The 13,138-nt window shown below is 35.3% G+C and overlaps 2 protein-coding genes and 2 long non-coding RNA genes across 4 annotated transcripts; 3 read left to right on the plus strand and 1 right to left on the minus strand.

Annotated features, from left to right (window-relative positions):
* Positions 1-1,373: 1,373 nt before the first annotated feature.
* Positions 1,374-2,707, minus strand: LOC113353966. The gene is made up of 3 exons (XR_003361632.1): positions 2,592-2,707; positions 1,823-2,512; positions 1,374-1,723 (listed from the first exon to the last, which is right to left on the minus strand). It is a non-coding gene; the product is annotated as an uncharacterized LOC113353966 (long non-coding RNA).
* Positions 2,708-3,099: 392 nt separating this feature from the next.
* LOC113353965 lies at positions 3,100-3,730 on the plus strand. Its single transcript, XM_026597431.1, has 2 exons — positions 3,100-3,342; positions 3,422-3,730. The coding sequence occupies exons 1-2, from the start codon at positions 3,129-3,131 to the stop codon at positions 3,727-3,729; spliced, it is 522 nt and encodes a 173-aa protein (XP_026453216.1). The 5' UTR covers positions 3,100-3,128; the 3' UTR covers position 3,730.
* Positions 3,731-4,431: 701 nt separating this feature from the next.
* LOC113353967 lies at positions 4,432-7,206 on the plus strand. The gene is made up of 3 exons (XR_003361633.1): positions 4,432-4,538; positions 4,733-4,806; positions 7,097-7,206. It is a non-coding gene; the product is annotated as an uncharacterized LOC113353967 (long non-coding RNA).
* A 1,968-nt stretch (positions 7,207-9,174) lies between these two features.
* On the plus strand, positions 9,175-12,849 carry LOC113351979. Its single transcript, XM_026595870.1, has 5 exons — positions 9,175-9,321; positions 9,411-9,687; positions 9,781-9,880; positions 9,970-10,091; positions 12,752-12,849. Exons 1-5 carry the CDS (start codon positions 9,175-9,177, stop codon positions 12,847-12,849), a joined length of 744 nt encoding a protein of 247 aa, XP_026451655.1.
* The last annotated feature ends 289 nt before the right edge of the window (positions 12,850-13,138 follow it).

Here is a 13,138-nt window from a genome sequence, read left to right on the forward strand (position 1 = left end):
GAACATAGCATGGGAGATTCCTTATACTTTTCGGAGTTCAGGTGTGTACGCACACGGTTGTATTTTTTAGATAGATTTTTGTCAGCAAGATATTGGAATAATATGTTTAATTTGGACGCCGAGACGTTCCATCAACATTTTCCACCCCCGCATCATATTCTTGGGAATGAATTTTGGATAAATACTTACCCGTCACTTGGGATGGTCATGTTCAGAGTTCGCATTTTATTTTACTACATCCATGAGGGAATTGATCGGCCCCGGATAGATTTTTGGGCTCCCATTTCCAAAGAAAATATTCATACATGGCCACCTGGCAGGGAATATAATTGGAATTATGAGATAAGCATTTTCTTTAAAGAGGATGAATGGCCGACTCATAACCCGATAGCCTTTATAAATAACAAGGAACTCTTATTTTGGCAGAATAGGTGTTTATTGCGTTTAAATATACTCACCAGAACTTAGACGGAATTTTGGGGGCACTATCGTGGGAAACAAGGGTTGCAATTATTCCTCACATGAGGAGTGCTGTCTCGTTGAAGAATTTTGGTGGACAATCGGAAACGTGTACTCATGATGTCCATGCCACTAACACATTCCTAAGCTTATCTATGTAGCTTTTTTTCTTGCAGTTGTGTTTTTTTTTTTTTTGGTATTTGGATTTTTTTTCTATGCTGAAATGTACAATTTATTCCTTGGGATATTTATGTTGTTTTTTTTCCTTGTATTTTTTTGTTTTTGTTTTGGTGTTTGGATTTTTTTCTATGTTAAAGTGTTCAATTTCGTGCATCAACATGAAAGTGTTGCCGCCAAATGTTGGGTCATTGTTTAACTAGCCAACATTTAGTTTTTTCCTTTTTTTGCGTTACACCTATGATCCAGCCGGCCGGGCCACCCCAACCGACCTAGATAATTAAATTAAAAAGGAAATTAGATAAATATGAAAATATTCATTCCATATATCTCATGAGATCATAATTTATTTTAGTTTGTTATGTTAGTTATGTATATTAGATTAAAAAGGAAATCAGATAAACATGAAAATATTCATTCCATATCTCCTTATCTTTCTTTATAATAAGAGACCCCCAATATACCACATGTTGTCCCTACAATCTTTCTTGGATATGGTGAGGACACATCAGCATAAACTTTCCATGTCAGCGACGCCATCATCCTGAAAGGTACCTTTTCAGAAGCCATGTCATTTGGCACACTCAAAGGTCGCCTTCAAAGATGAAAGATGACACCTTTAGAATATCAAACCAAATGTAGTTACTTCAGTTACGTCCCTATTTTACCTAAACAGAAAAATCAGTTATGGGTCCCGCCTAAACAAAGTTCCGCACCTATTCGGTTGCCCAGCAAGATATATACTAATCATGTCTCTTAACATTCCCGGTTAAGAAATCAACAAATATTCTCACATCTAATCAAAAGACAGTCGCGACCCCTCAAAAAGAGTCACGACAATCACATCGTTTCACAAATTTAAATACACGCACTAACCACCTTAACAACCAAAACATCAGCTTACATTCAAAAAATCCAGAAGAAAATGGACGCCCACCATGAGTGGCAAGAGATGATTGAAGAGGCAAGTACTTGGGGTTCCAGCAAGTCCTTACGTCAACTGTTCATAACACTGCTATTGTTTTGCAAAATTGCGAATCCAGCGGAGTTGTGGAATCGAAATTGGAGACTATTATCCGAAGATATCCTGCATGAACAAAACGAAGAAATATTTAATCAAGACCTTGAGATCGAGGAAGAACAACTTAAATACCTACTTTTATTTGAAATTGAGAAATCAATGAACCTGATCAACAGGCCTCTCAAAGAATTCCCAATGCTTCCTTACCCTCTTTGACAGACAAAAGAAAACATTCTCATCCATGAAGAAATAAACTACAACAAAACACAAATTCAAGGAGATTTCTTGCAGCTATACAATGGATTGAACATCCAGCAAAGAAACGTGTTTAAAGCTGTAAAAGAGGTAGTCGAAGACAAAAAAGGGGAGCATTTTTCGTCTGTGGAAGCGGAGGGACAGGAAAAACACATCTATTCAATCTATTGGCAGCCGGATTAAGATCCAGATCGAAAATTATTTAAACAGTTGCTTCATCAGGAATAGCATCACTCTCATTGTCCGGAGGTAGGACAGCACATTCAACCTTCAAAATACCCCTACAGCTTCATAAAGACTCAGTTTGTGGCATACGAAAGGGAACATATTTGGCAGAGTTAATGTGTAAGGTAGACCTAATAATATGGGATGAAGCGACGATGGTGCATAAACATGCCTTCGAAGCACTGGATAGGACATTAAAGGATCTAATGAGCAATCCAAAAAATATATTCGGAGGAAAAAATATAGTTTTGGGTGGCGATTTTAGGCAGATATTACCGATGACTGTTGACGCATCGATTAATAGATCGAAGTTGTGGAGACATTTCAGAATCTTCAGCCTTCATGATAATATGCGAATAAGTTCTGGAATTTCATCTGCAACGAAAGAAAAACAAATATTTGCTAAATGGATACTTGATCTTGGAAATGGGAATCTTTCGGCAGCTGCACTTACCGATATAAAAGACCCATCCTGGATCAAAATACCAGATGAGTACCTAATCGTACCAGATGAGGATTGTGTGAAACAAATTGTGTCCATCATATATTCAAGCTTGCTAGACCGATATGGAGATGCGGAGTACTTAAGAGAAAGATGTATATTGGCACCAACCAACGATAGCGTCGATGAAATTAATCACTACATGGTTTCAACTTACCCAGGAGAAACACATAATTTGTTTAGTTCAGACAACATTACTCCGATGACAGGATCCATTCAATGTCAAGATGTTCCGTACTCTACCAAATTTCTGAATTCCCTGCAATTTCCAGGAATTCCGGACCACCATTTGCAGCTTAAAATTGGGGTTCCTGTAATGCTACTGCAGACAATAAATGAGAGCATGGGTCTCTGCAACGGAACACGGTTAATGGTAAAACAAATTGGTAAAAGGTTCATTGAAGCACAGATCATAACAGGGCTGATATTCTCTCCTACCGGCGCGAACTTACCATTTATATTCAGAAGAAGGCAATTCCCTGTAAAAGTATGTTTTGCCATGACAATCAACAAGAGCCAAGGTCAAACATTACAGCAAGTGGGCATCTATTTGCCAACACCAATTCTTACTCTGGACAGCTATATATGTCCATAACGGCATCAAGAGAAGGTTTGAAGATTCTGATAAAGAATAGTGATAAACATCCAATAGGTTTTACAAAGAATATTGTCTACAAAGAGGTCTTCAATAAATTACACCCAGGTAATAGCCCTTATAATAGACAATTTCCGTTGTTACAATTTATAATATTAACTCTAACTTAGAGTTCTATCTAATGCAGGTGTCATTCAGGTTGCAGACACTCCAACACAAATGCAAATTTCAGAAACTACAACATATAATGCAAGTGTCCTTCAAGTTGTAGAAACTGCAATTGCAACTGCAATTCCAGAAACTCCAAGGGGAACCACAGAATGCCAGAATCATGACCCATCTGAAGTAGCTGAATTCGACAATAACAATGCCTTAGATGATGATAGACATCCAAAGAAAAAAAAGACGAGTTTTCCGTGTACATCCAAATTCTACAGGGTGGTCTACCAACGAATCTTAATCGACGTAGATGGCCAAGGACATTCCAACCCTTAAGAATGACCATAACAACGAGCAAAGTTATTTAGAGTCAGACATCATGGCAGCAACATTTTATTATATTATTGTGATTGTTAATAAAATGACCTTAATGGTAAGTATCAGACTTAATTTGGAAAAAAAAAATTTAATCTATTCCAACCACTGAATCCAAAGTGTTATTATGTTTTCCGATTTTATTGTGTTTCATTAGAATTAATATACACACTAAAACTCGATTGACCTGACCAGTATTTTATTTCTTATAGCGGAGCCTAAATTAACAAATTACAGAGTAAAAAATGTGTAAAAGTATGCTTTCGCAATTGTAAGTGCAGAGCATGCATATCCTGTAGACTTTTACAACAAAACTGTCCACTTTTCAAGGGAAAAGAGAAAGGAACCCAGAAGGCCACATATGTAGGGCTGCACACTAACCGCACCGAGACCGCACTAACCGCACCGAAACCGCACCGAACCGATGATCCAACTGTCGGTCACGGTTTTCATTTTAATAACCGTTAGATCTACGGTTCGGTGAACAGTTCCACCCATAACCGCACACTAACCGCATCGAACAACCGATTAGTAGGGACCGTCGATTAGTTTTTATCCTGATTAATCCTAGCCTTCTAGATTAAAGCCTCCACCATATATATTTTGCAACCCTAATCTCTTCGTCATTTTATCTTCTTCGTTTCTCTTCCTCTCCCTCTTCATTTTCTCTTCAGCCTTCACCTGAATCACCTCAGTCGCCTCCACCACCAGTAGACAGCAGACCACCACCACCTCCATCAAGAGCACCACCACCTCTATGGCTCTATCTAGTAAGTAAATAGGTCATGGGTTTCGATTGATTTGTTTGTTTTTCAATTTCTAGGGGTTTTTTTTTTAATTATTCTTCTGTTAGGACTTAGGGTTTCTTTTATCGAAATCGTTTGCTTGTTGTTTTGTGTTTATCAATCAATTTCTTTTGTCAAATCTTATTTTTCTGATTACAGTCATGGGTTTTTTATTTTAGGTTTTGGTTGAGTTAAGGGGAGGAACTCAAGGAAGGAGTCTGAAAGATTTCTTAAGGAAGGAGTCTGATTACAGGTAACTACTAACTAGTTCAATCTTCATTTTGACTTGTTCTGGTTTTGAACTTAGGGTTTGTTGATGTAAAATGTTTTGAAAAAGGTTTGTTGATTAATGAAGTGATTTATGATTTGTGACTGTGTGAAAAAGGGTTTTAATAGGTGTTGAATTAGTCAGGTTTACTCTGAAATTGAAAGAGCAATTTGGATTTTGCTTGTGTAATTGAGATATTAATGGTATGTGCCTGAAATTGAATGAATAGTTTGGATTTTGGTGGAGATTTATCATGTTTGATGTGATGAAGATCATATCCAAATTATTTTTTCAAATTTTGTTGTATTAATAACTTTGTAGGTGCTAGCCATTTCCAACTTTTGTTGTTTGCTTTTAATTAAAATTGAGTTAGATGACAGGCAATGTCACTCACATGAAGTGCAGTTTCATTATCAAGTTCAGAATCAGAACTAACTTGATTGTTTTAAGAAATATGTGTGCTTGTATTAAGAAGTAAGAACTAACTTGTTTACCTTTGGCAGGGCAATGATTGGATCAAGTTCAGCTTCATTATCAAGCTGCAAGATGGCAAATGCATCTCCCTTTCCATCCACTGCAGCTGGTTCTACTAATGTGACACTATCTATAACACCTCAAGTTGATGCTACTCAAGAAACACAAGCTACACAGCAGGCTACACAGGACCCTGCACCTGAAGTTGTACCGAAGAAGAAGGGGAAAACTAGATCAAAAGTTTGGAATGACTTTACAAGGATCAGCGAATAAAAAGCACAGTGTAAGCATTGTCACAAGAAATTGCAAGCACATAGTAGAGGAAATGGAACTTCCAGCATGAAGACACATTTAGGCACATGTCCAGAGAATCCCAACAAGAAGCTCAAGGGACAAAAGAGTTTGGTGTTTCCACCACCAAGGCCTGGACAGTCATCACAGCTGGTTGATGTAAGTTATGACAAGGATATGTGTAGAAGAAGATTGACTGAGTTTGTCGTCATAGATGAACTGCCATTTAGAATTGTAGAAGGAGAAGGATTTAGAAGATATAGTGAACAGCTTGAACCTAGATTCAAGGTGCCAAGCAGGATGACCATTTACAGAGATCTTTTAATTATGTACAAAGATGAGAAAGAGAAGTTGAAGAAATACTTCAAGGAAAGTAAACAAAGAGTCTCTCTTACAACTGATACATCGACCTCTCCAAACAACTTCAATTATATGTGTGTGACAGTGCACTTTATTGATATCCATTGGAAACTTCAAAAGAGGATCATCCTGTTTTGCTTGATCAAGGGTCATACTGGAGAGGAGATTGGGAAAAATGCTTGAGAAATGTTTGCTGGATTGGGGTCTAGAAGATCTTTTTGGTGTGACTTTGGACAATGTCAGTGCAAATACTGTCGCAATTGAGTATCTTCAAACCAGTGTCATCAATTGGACAGGAGCAGTAGTGAGAGCTCAATACATGCAGGTATAATTACTTTTCTTAGCTTTATTGCTATGTTTATTCTATACTTCTAGTAGGTTGATAGCATATATATTCAATATGAAACTTGAAACTGACTCAATATGAAAACTGATTCTAGTAGGTTGATAGCAGGTTGTTTAAGTTACATTTTAATGTAGGTTGATCAAGGTACATGAAATGACATGCTTTATGATATTTCTTTGTGCTTGTTACTGATTTTTTGATGATATTTCCTTGTTCCATTCTTATCAGGTAAGGTGTACTGCGCATGTTCTTGCGCTTGTTGTCAAAGATGTTGTGTTGTTGTATCACAAGTCAGTTGGAAGGATCAGATCAGTTATCAAGTTTTTTACCAGTTCTCCCTCTAGGTTGGCCAAATTCAAAGAGTGTGCTGCTCTCGAGAAGATTGATTGTAAGAAGATGGTTTTCCTTGATGTGAAGACCAGGTGGAATGTTACGTATCTGATGCTTGAAGCTGCCATTTCATATGAAAAGGTACTTAAAAGGTTAGAAAGGGAGGACAAGAGCTTTCGTTCTAAGTATATTTTCAAAGAATCTGAAATTTAAGCTTTACCTAATACCGATGATGATACTGTTGTAATTGATAATGAAGATTATTATCTTAGTTCATCTAGTGAATCTGAATGTGAGGAAGATGTATCTAGACAGAAGAATATTAAGAAAAAGAACAAGCCCCGTCATCATGCTCCCTATGCTGCAGACTGGTCATATGCTAGGTGTCTTGTTAAGTGTTTAAAAATCTTCTTTGATGTTACTGTTAAGTTCTCGGCTTCAGTTCAGGTTACTTCACATGAATTTCTATGGCAGTTGGCATTGATCCATGAACAGTTGGTTCGTCTTAGAGCTATAGGAAACCGAGATCCTCATATTTCTAGGATGGCAGAAATAATGTTTCGGAAGTATAACGCATATTGGGGGGTTATGAAGATATGAACTCTGTTATGTATTTTTCTAAGTTGCTTGATCCTCGGGAGAAAGAATCTGGTTTGAAATTTGATCTGGAATGTTTGTATGAGCAAGATGATTTCAGGGTTACAACTGTTTTGAAGGCTGTGAAACAAGATATGGGAAGACTTTATGATGAGTACACCAGCATGTATTCAAATGCCAATGCATAGGAAGGTGAAATCATTACTTACTATTGATCATCATTAGTTCATTACTTAATATTGCTTATCTGCTTTTTATCATAAAGATTGTTATCATCATTACTTACTATTGATTGTTCTGATGTCTTAGGTACTGGGTCAACAGCTGTTGCTGGTGTTGATGACATGGTTGTTTCTGTGCAAGAAGAGAACATTGACGATATGCTTGAATCAAGGAAGAAAAGGCGAAGAATGAATGTTCATAGTACTCATCCAAAGTCAGAACTTGAAAGGTATTTGCTTGATGATTGTGAAGCGTCTACCAGGGAGTTTGATATTCTGGCATGGTGGAAGGCTAATAGTACCAAGTACAAGGTGCTATCACTTATGGCGAAGGATATTTTTGCAATACCAGTGTCTTCTGTTGCATCAGAATCTGCATTCAGTACCGGAAAACGCATTCTTACCCCATGGAGAAGCTCGCTATCTGCCAGGACAGTTGAAGCACTTCTCTGTACGCAAAGCTGGTTGCAGAAACCTATCTCTCTTGATTTTCTGTGTGACTATGTACCAGATGACAATTCCAACATTGAAGATGGTAATAGAATCTCTTCTCTTTTGACTTGAAATTTGAATGAATGTTATCTTCTTTTATCTGTTAGTTTTTATACCTTTTATCATTAGACTTCATTGAATATATTTGGATATTTCTTCTTTGCATTCTTGTTGCAGACATTTTGGGAAAGGATGAAGATTAAGGGGATGATTGGCTTGAGAGATGGATGGACTGCAATCTTTTATTGGTCTGCTACTTGAGAAATCAAGATCAAATGGATGACTCTTTTTCTTTTACTGGTCTTTAGACTTAAGACTTTGGTCAACTTGTTTGTGAACTTCAACTCTGTTTTTAATCTGTAGACTATGGTTATCTTGTCAAGACTTAAGTATGGAATGTAGTATCAGTTTATTAGAAATTCATAAATTCATAATGTATTTATGTACAGGTGCAGGTTATAGGTGAAAACCGAACCGAACCGTAACCGAATAGTATCGGTGCGGTTAAAAACCGAACCGAATACTAAACAGTTCGGCTGCAGTTTTAATTGTGATAACCGCACCGAACACAGACGGTTTTAGCTATAACCGCACCGAACCGAACCGTGTGCAGGCCTACACATATGCGTCCATATATCATTCCAAACAATTGGCACATTATTCTGAAGTCTGAACCATGTTAGATTTTTCGGTCCCAAAAAACTCCACTATATGGTTCAACTTTTAGACTAGAAAAAGGATTATTTAACCTTACAAAATCTCCTAAATGAAAGCAAGATTTTAGGTAACAAATCAATTTATACATGAAACAGTTACGTGAATCCAGGAACTACAGTCAAAACGGTTACAAGTATTTTTTTTATGAAATTACTTGAATCTAAATCGTTAGGAACTGCAGAAATTTTCAACAGGTATCGTTAAACGGTAATCATTGAAAAATCACTTCAGGTAATACAGTCACCAAAGTCGCATCTTTTCAGAAGATTTTTTAACTACCTCAAAAGAAAAGAATAAACATTAGGACGAAATAACATCATTACCAAAAAGTCACATCTCTTCGTAACATAGAAATATTTATTATAAATACCCTGAATCCACCTGAAAAAAGTTATCTGAATTATTCTGACCTTTAAAAGTCAAGGTGGGTGTTTTGTATTTCATGTTTTATAGTCAACAAATTTGACAATCTTCTACAAGGATATATCATTAATCAACACATGTATCATCTTTAGCGCAGGTATTATGGAAAAAGGCATTTGTAGTCCCATCAGGGAACTTACTAGAGGAACCAAATCCAAAATAAAGGTGCATGTTCTTAAAAAATGGGAAAACATAGATTTCAACACGCATGAAGTGCTAAGTCTGGATATCACACTCATCGACGAGGAGGTACATTAAATCAATTTTTTATCCAATATCACCGCATTAATTAACACAAAACATAAAACGATTATAACCTCATGTTAAACTTTTCACAGGGAGATCAGATACACGCTAGCATACCAAAAGACTACATGTCTATCCATGGACCAAAACTAACAGAAGGAGAAGCGTTTTACATAGAGAACTTCGACATTGGAGATCCTCTAGGATTTCATCGTCCCGTGGTGAATGAAAAAAAAATGATCTGGAGATGTGATACTTTTTTCAAGAAAGCTAACGAAAAAATGTCAGTTATACCGAAATTCAAGTTCGCTTTTATGGAGTTTGAAGATGCAAAATCGAGGTTCACTGAGAACAACAAACATCTGATAGGTAAACGGTAAACCTACTTTTATTTGTCTCACACAGTATGTCGTCGTTATATAAACAATTGCTCATTCCTATACTATTATCAAAACTTGGCAGATGTTATTGACAGACTAACAATACTGGGTAGAAAGAAACAAATTTTAAGAAAAGATGGACATGAAACTACTCTGAAAGAACTGACGATAGAAAACACAAGGTAACATTTTTAATTATATACATATTATTAACATATACAAAAGGACTAATTCAAGATAATAATCATTAGTACTCACTTATTTTTCATAGGGGAATGTCTATGCGGGTCTCACTGTTTGGTAATGCTTCTGAACAAATCAGTGAGGAAATTGCGGGTGATCCTGAAACAATAGTAATTATAATTATAGCATCAGCATGTTTGAGAAAATTTGGTACTTCTTATTCTGTGGGATCAACAAATGCAACTCGACTTCACATCAATTTCGAAATACCGGAAGCACAAAATTTCAGAAACAGGTTAGATTGTAAATTCTATATTATTAAAATAGATATTATGATACCTGTCAAACTACTCTTTAATATCACTGAAGTCATTGATCCGATATTCTACTTTAAAATTGCACAGTTGTATAACAAGTACACCAGTCAGAAGAGAAATCAAGATAGGAGATGAGCCATCAAAAAAACACGATGACGAAATATTCTATCTTGGACCACCAGACCGAATATATTCTGATTGCGGAGCAATTGTATGGTATGAATAAAGAAACGATAAGAGCAAAAAAACATGTAATCCGAAATTCTCGATGTGTTGTCAAGATGGAAAGGTTATATTACCTCCGGTGAAAGAACCTCCACAATTTTTGAAGGAGCTATTGGATCACAAGGGCGGACAAAGGTCAATCAAATTCAGAAACAATATCAGAAGATACAATTCGATGTTTGCTTTCACATCTATGGGTGGAACAGTTGACAAAAAAATTAATGACGGAAAAGGATCATATGTATTCAGAATCAACGGTCAGAACCATCATAAGATTTTCATGTCTCAGACATAGTAGACGCGTTTTATAATGATGGATGGTGGTGCGGACGAATTATAGAGAAAAGAAAAGTAGGAATTACCTATAGGTACTAGTTTAGTGATACTAGTTAGTGGCAGGTCCACCCACAAAAGCCCAGTAACATGAGGTCCAAAGTTTTAAAGAAAAAAGAAAATTGGACCTAAAATTTTATTCCCAGGTCCTATACATGTGCGAGATACATGAGACATATTTTTAAATTCCCAAAACACCGTCATGTATATAAAAACAGGGTAACTAAATTTCATTTCATTTTTTCTCTTTTCATTTCAATCTCTCAGATCCAAATAGGAGAGCAGCTAGAAGAAGGAAAAAAATCTTGGGTTTTAATCGTCGAACGCGAGATTGTTTATTTCAATCTTGTTTCATTAGCCGAGATTTAGTTAGTTTTAATGTTGTCTCATATTTTTTTTGAAACTATTTGGATTTGATTTTCAGTCTAATGGCGAAATCAATTGAGATACTGTATATGAAGTTGTTGCTTCCTACAGATCAAGAAATCAGCTAAGAATTAGTCAAGGTATTTGGTTTATATTTGATTCCTATGTTGATTTTTCAGTTCATCTTAGTCAGTTGTTGGAGATCTCATATTTAGTTCGGATCTAGATAGATAATCATGTTTTATATACATTTCGTTAGTAGATCTGATATTTTACTTTCATTTTGTTGGGTTTTTAGTTTGTTTTTGTGTATTAACCATCAGTACATATATGATGTACTGATGGTTTTTGATGAAAATAGTTCAGATCTAGACGTAAATAATAAATTTGTTGTTGTTTGAGATTGTTTGATACATCAATAAATATATGATATTTTGTTCCAGGTATGTTTTCTAATCATCTTCTTTGATTATTTTGTTTGTTTTCTTCTTTTGATTTGTTTTTCGATTGTATTATGAAGATCAAATCGATTTTCATGACGCTATTATGTTTTTAGCTTTGTTACAGTTTGATTTTGTGTATGAATTGACAGTACGTATACGGCGTACTGATATAAAATTCTTTTGATTATGTTTTAATCAGATTTTTGCCACTGTTTTTGGGTTCGATCCATGAGTATGTAAATGTAATACTGAAATATGTGCTTTGATTCGGTTATATTCATCGTTTCATCAATTCTTCTTTACATGAAGTTGATTTTTAGTTCATGATTATGCAGTACGTATATGGCGTACTGATAGAAACTTTTTTTGATACTGTTTTATTCAGAGTTTTGGGTTCCATCCATGAGTACGTATGTGTAATACTGAACTATGTTCTTTGATTTTTAGTTATAAATCAGAAGTACATATATGGAATACTAAAAAGAACTGCTTTAATTCTGTTATGTTCGTAGATTCATCGGTCTTTTCTTATCTTGGAGTTGATTTAGATAATGAATCAGCAATTCATATATGGATTACCTAAAGGTAACATGATTTTTTGTTTTGTTTTTATAGGTTTGTTGTTGTTCGTCGTAGTGGATTGTAATTCGATTGATAATTTTTTCAGGTTAGTTTCATGTAAAATGAGCAGTATTATTTTGATGTGTTCAATGTTTTGTATGTACGAGAGCAGTACTACTTTAATGTGTTCAATGTTTCGTGTATATATGTACGGTTCGTAATTTCTTGTTAATACATTAGATTATCTAGAATTGTAATTAGCTGAATCAGTGCATATTGCATGTACTACTCATTTTTATCCGTTGTTCATCATGGTTGTGTCAATATTGTTACGTTTTGGTCGCATTTACAGGTTCAAGATGTCTATATCTAGTCCAAACACTAGGAACTTTTTTGAGTATACCATTTATTAACTGCAAATTAACTAGTTTTATTTTCAGTATATCATTTATGTACTGCAAATTCATAGTGTCTAACACAGAGATTCATATATGTAAGCATAAGAATGGTTTTTTAATGAGTATGGAAGTTATGTACTGAAAATTCTGAGCTTTTTTTCGGTTTCAATTTGTGTAGCTTTTTAGTTTCTGAGAGTATATCATATATGTACTCTTATATTTTGCAGGTTTTTTATCCACTAGCATATGCTTAGTTCCTGTAGAAGATGTTGCATTAGTTCCTGGAGAAGATGTTGCTGCTTGGTCCTCTTCAAATAAGGATTAGCTCATGATGTTGATTTCTTATTCAAGAACTTTCATCAGTTTTTGAATTATGTAATAGGGAATCTATCTCCTAAAACATTGTTGCGCTGCTAATTTGAACAATAAAAGATAAAAAAAACTATCGATGTATCATATTGGTTAAAATAAAACAGGGTTTTTTCAGTACATCATATATGTACTACTAATTCATACCATTTTATGCTACTTTTTCAGCAAACACATATGTAAACTTCTTCTCAAACTTCACAATCAGAACGTCCAGGTCTTCTACTATGTTTTTTTTATTATAT

Source organism: Papaver somniferum, chromosome 2 (genome assembly GCF_003573695.1).
Source record: "Papaver somniferum cultivar HN1 chromosome 2, ASM357369v1, whole genome shotgun sequence".
Lineage (NCBI taxonomy): Eukaryota > Viridiplantae > Streptophyta > Magnoliopsida > Ranunculales > Papaveraceae > Papaver > Papaver somniferum.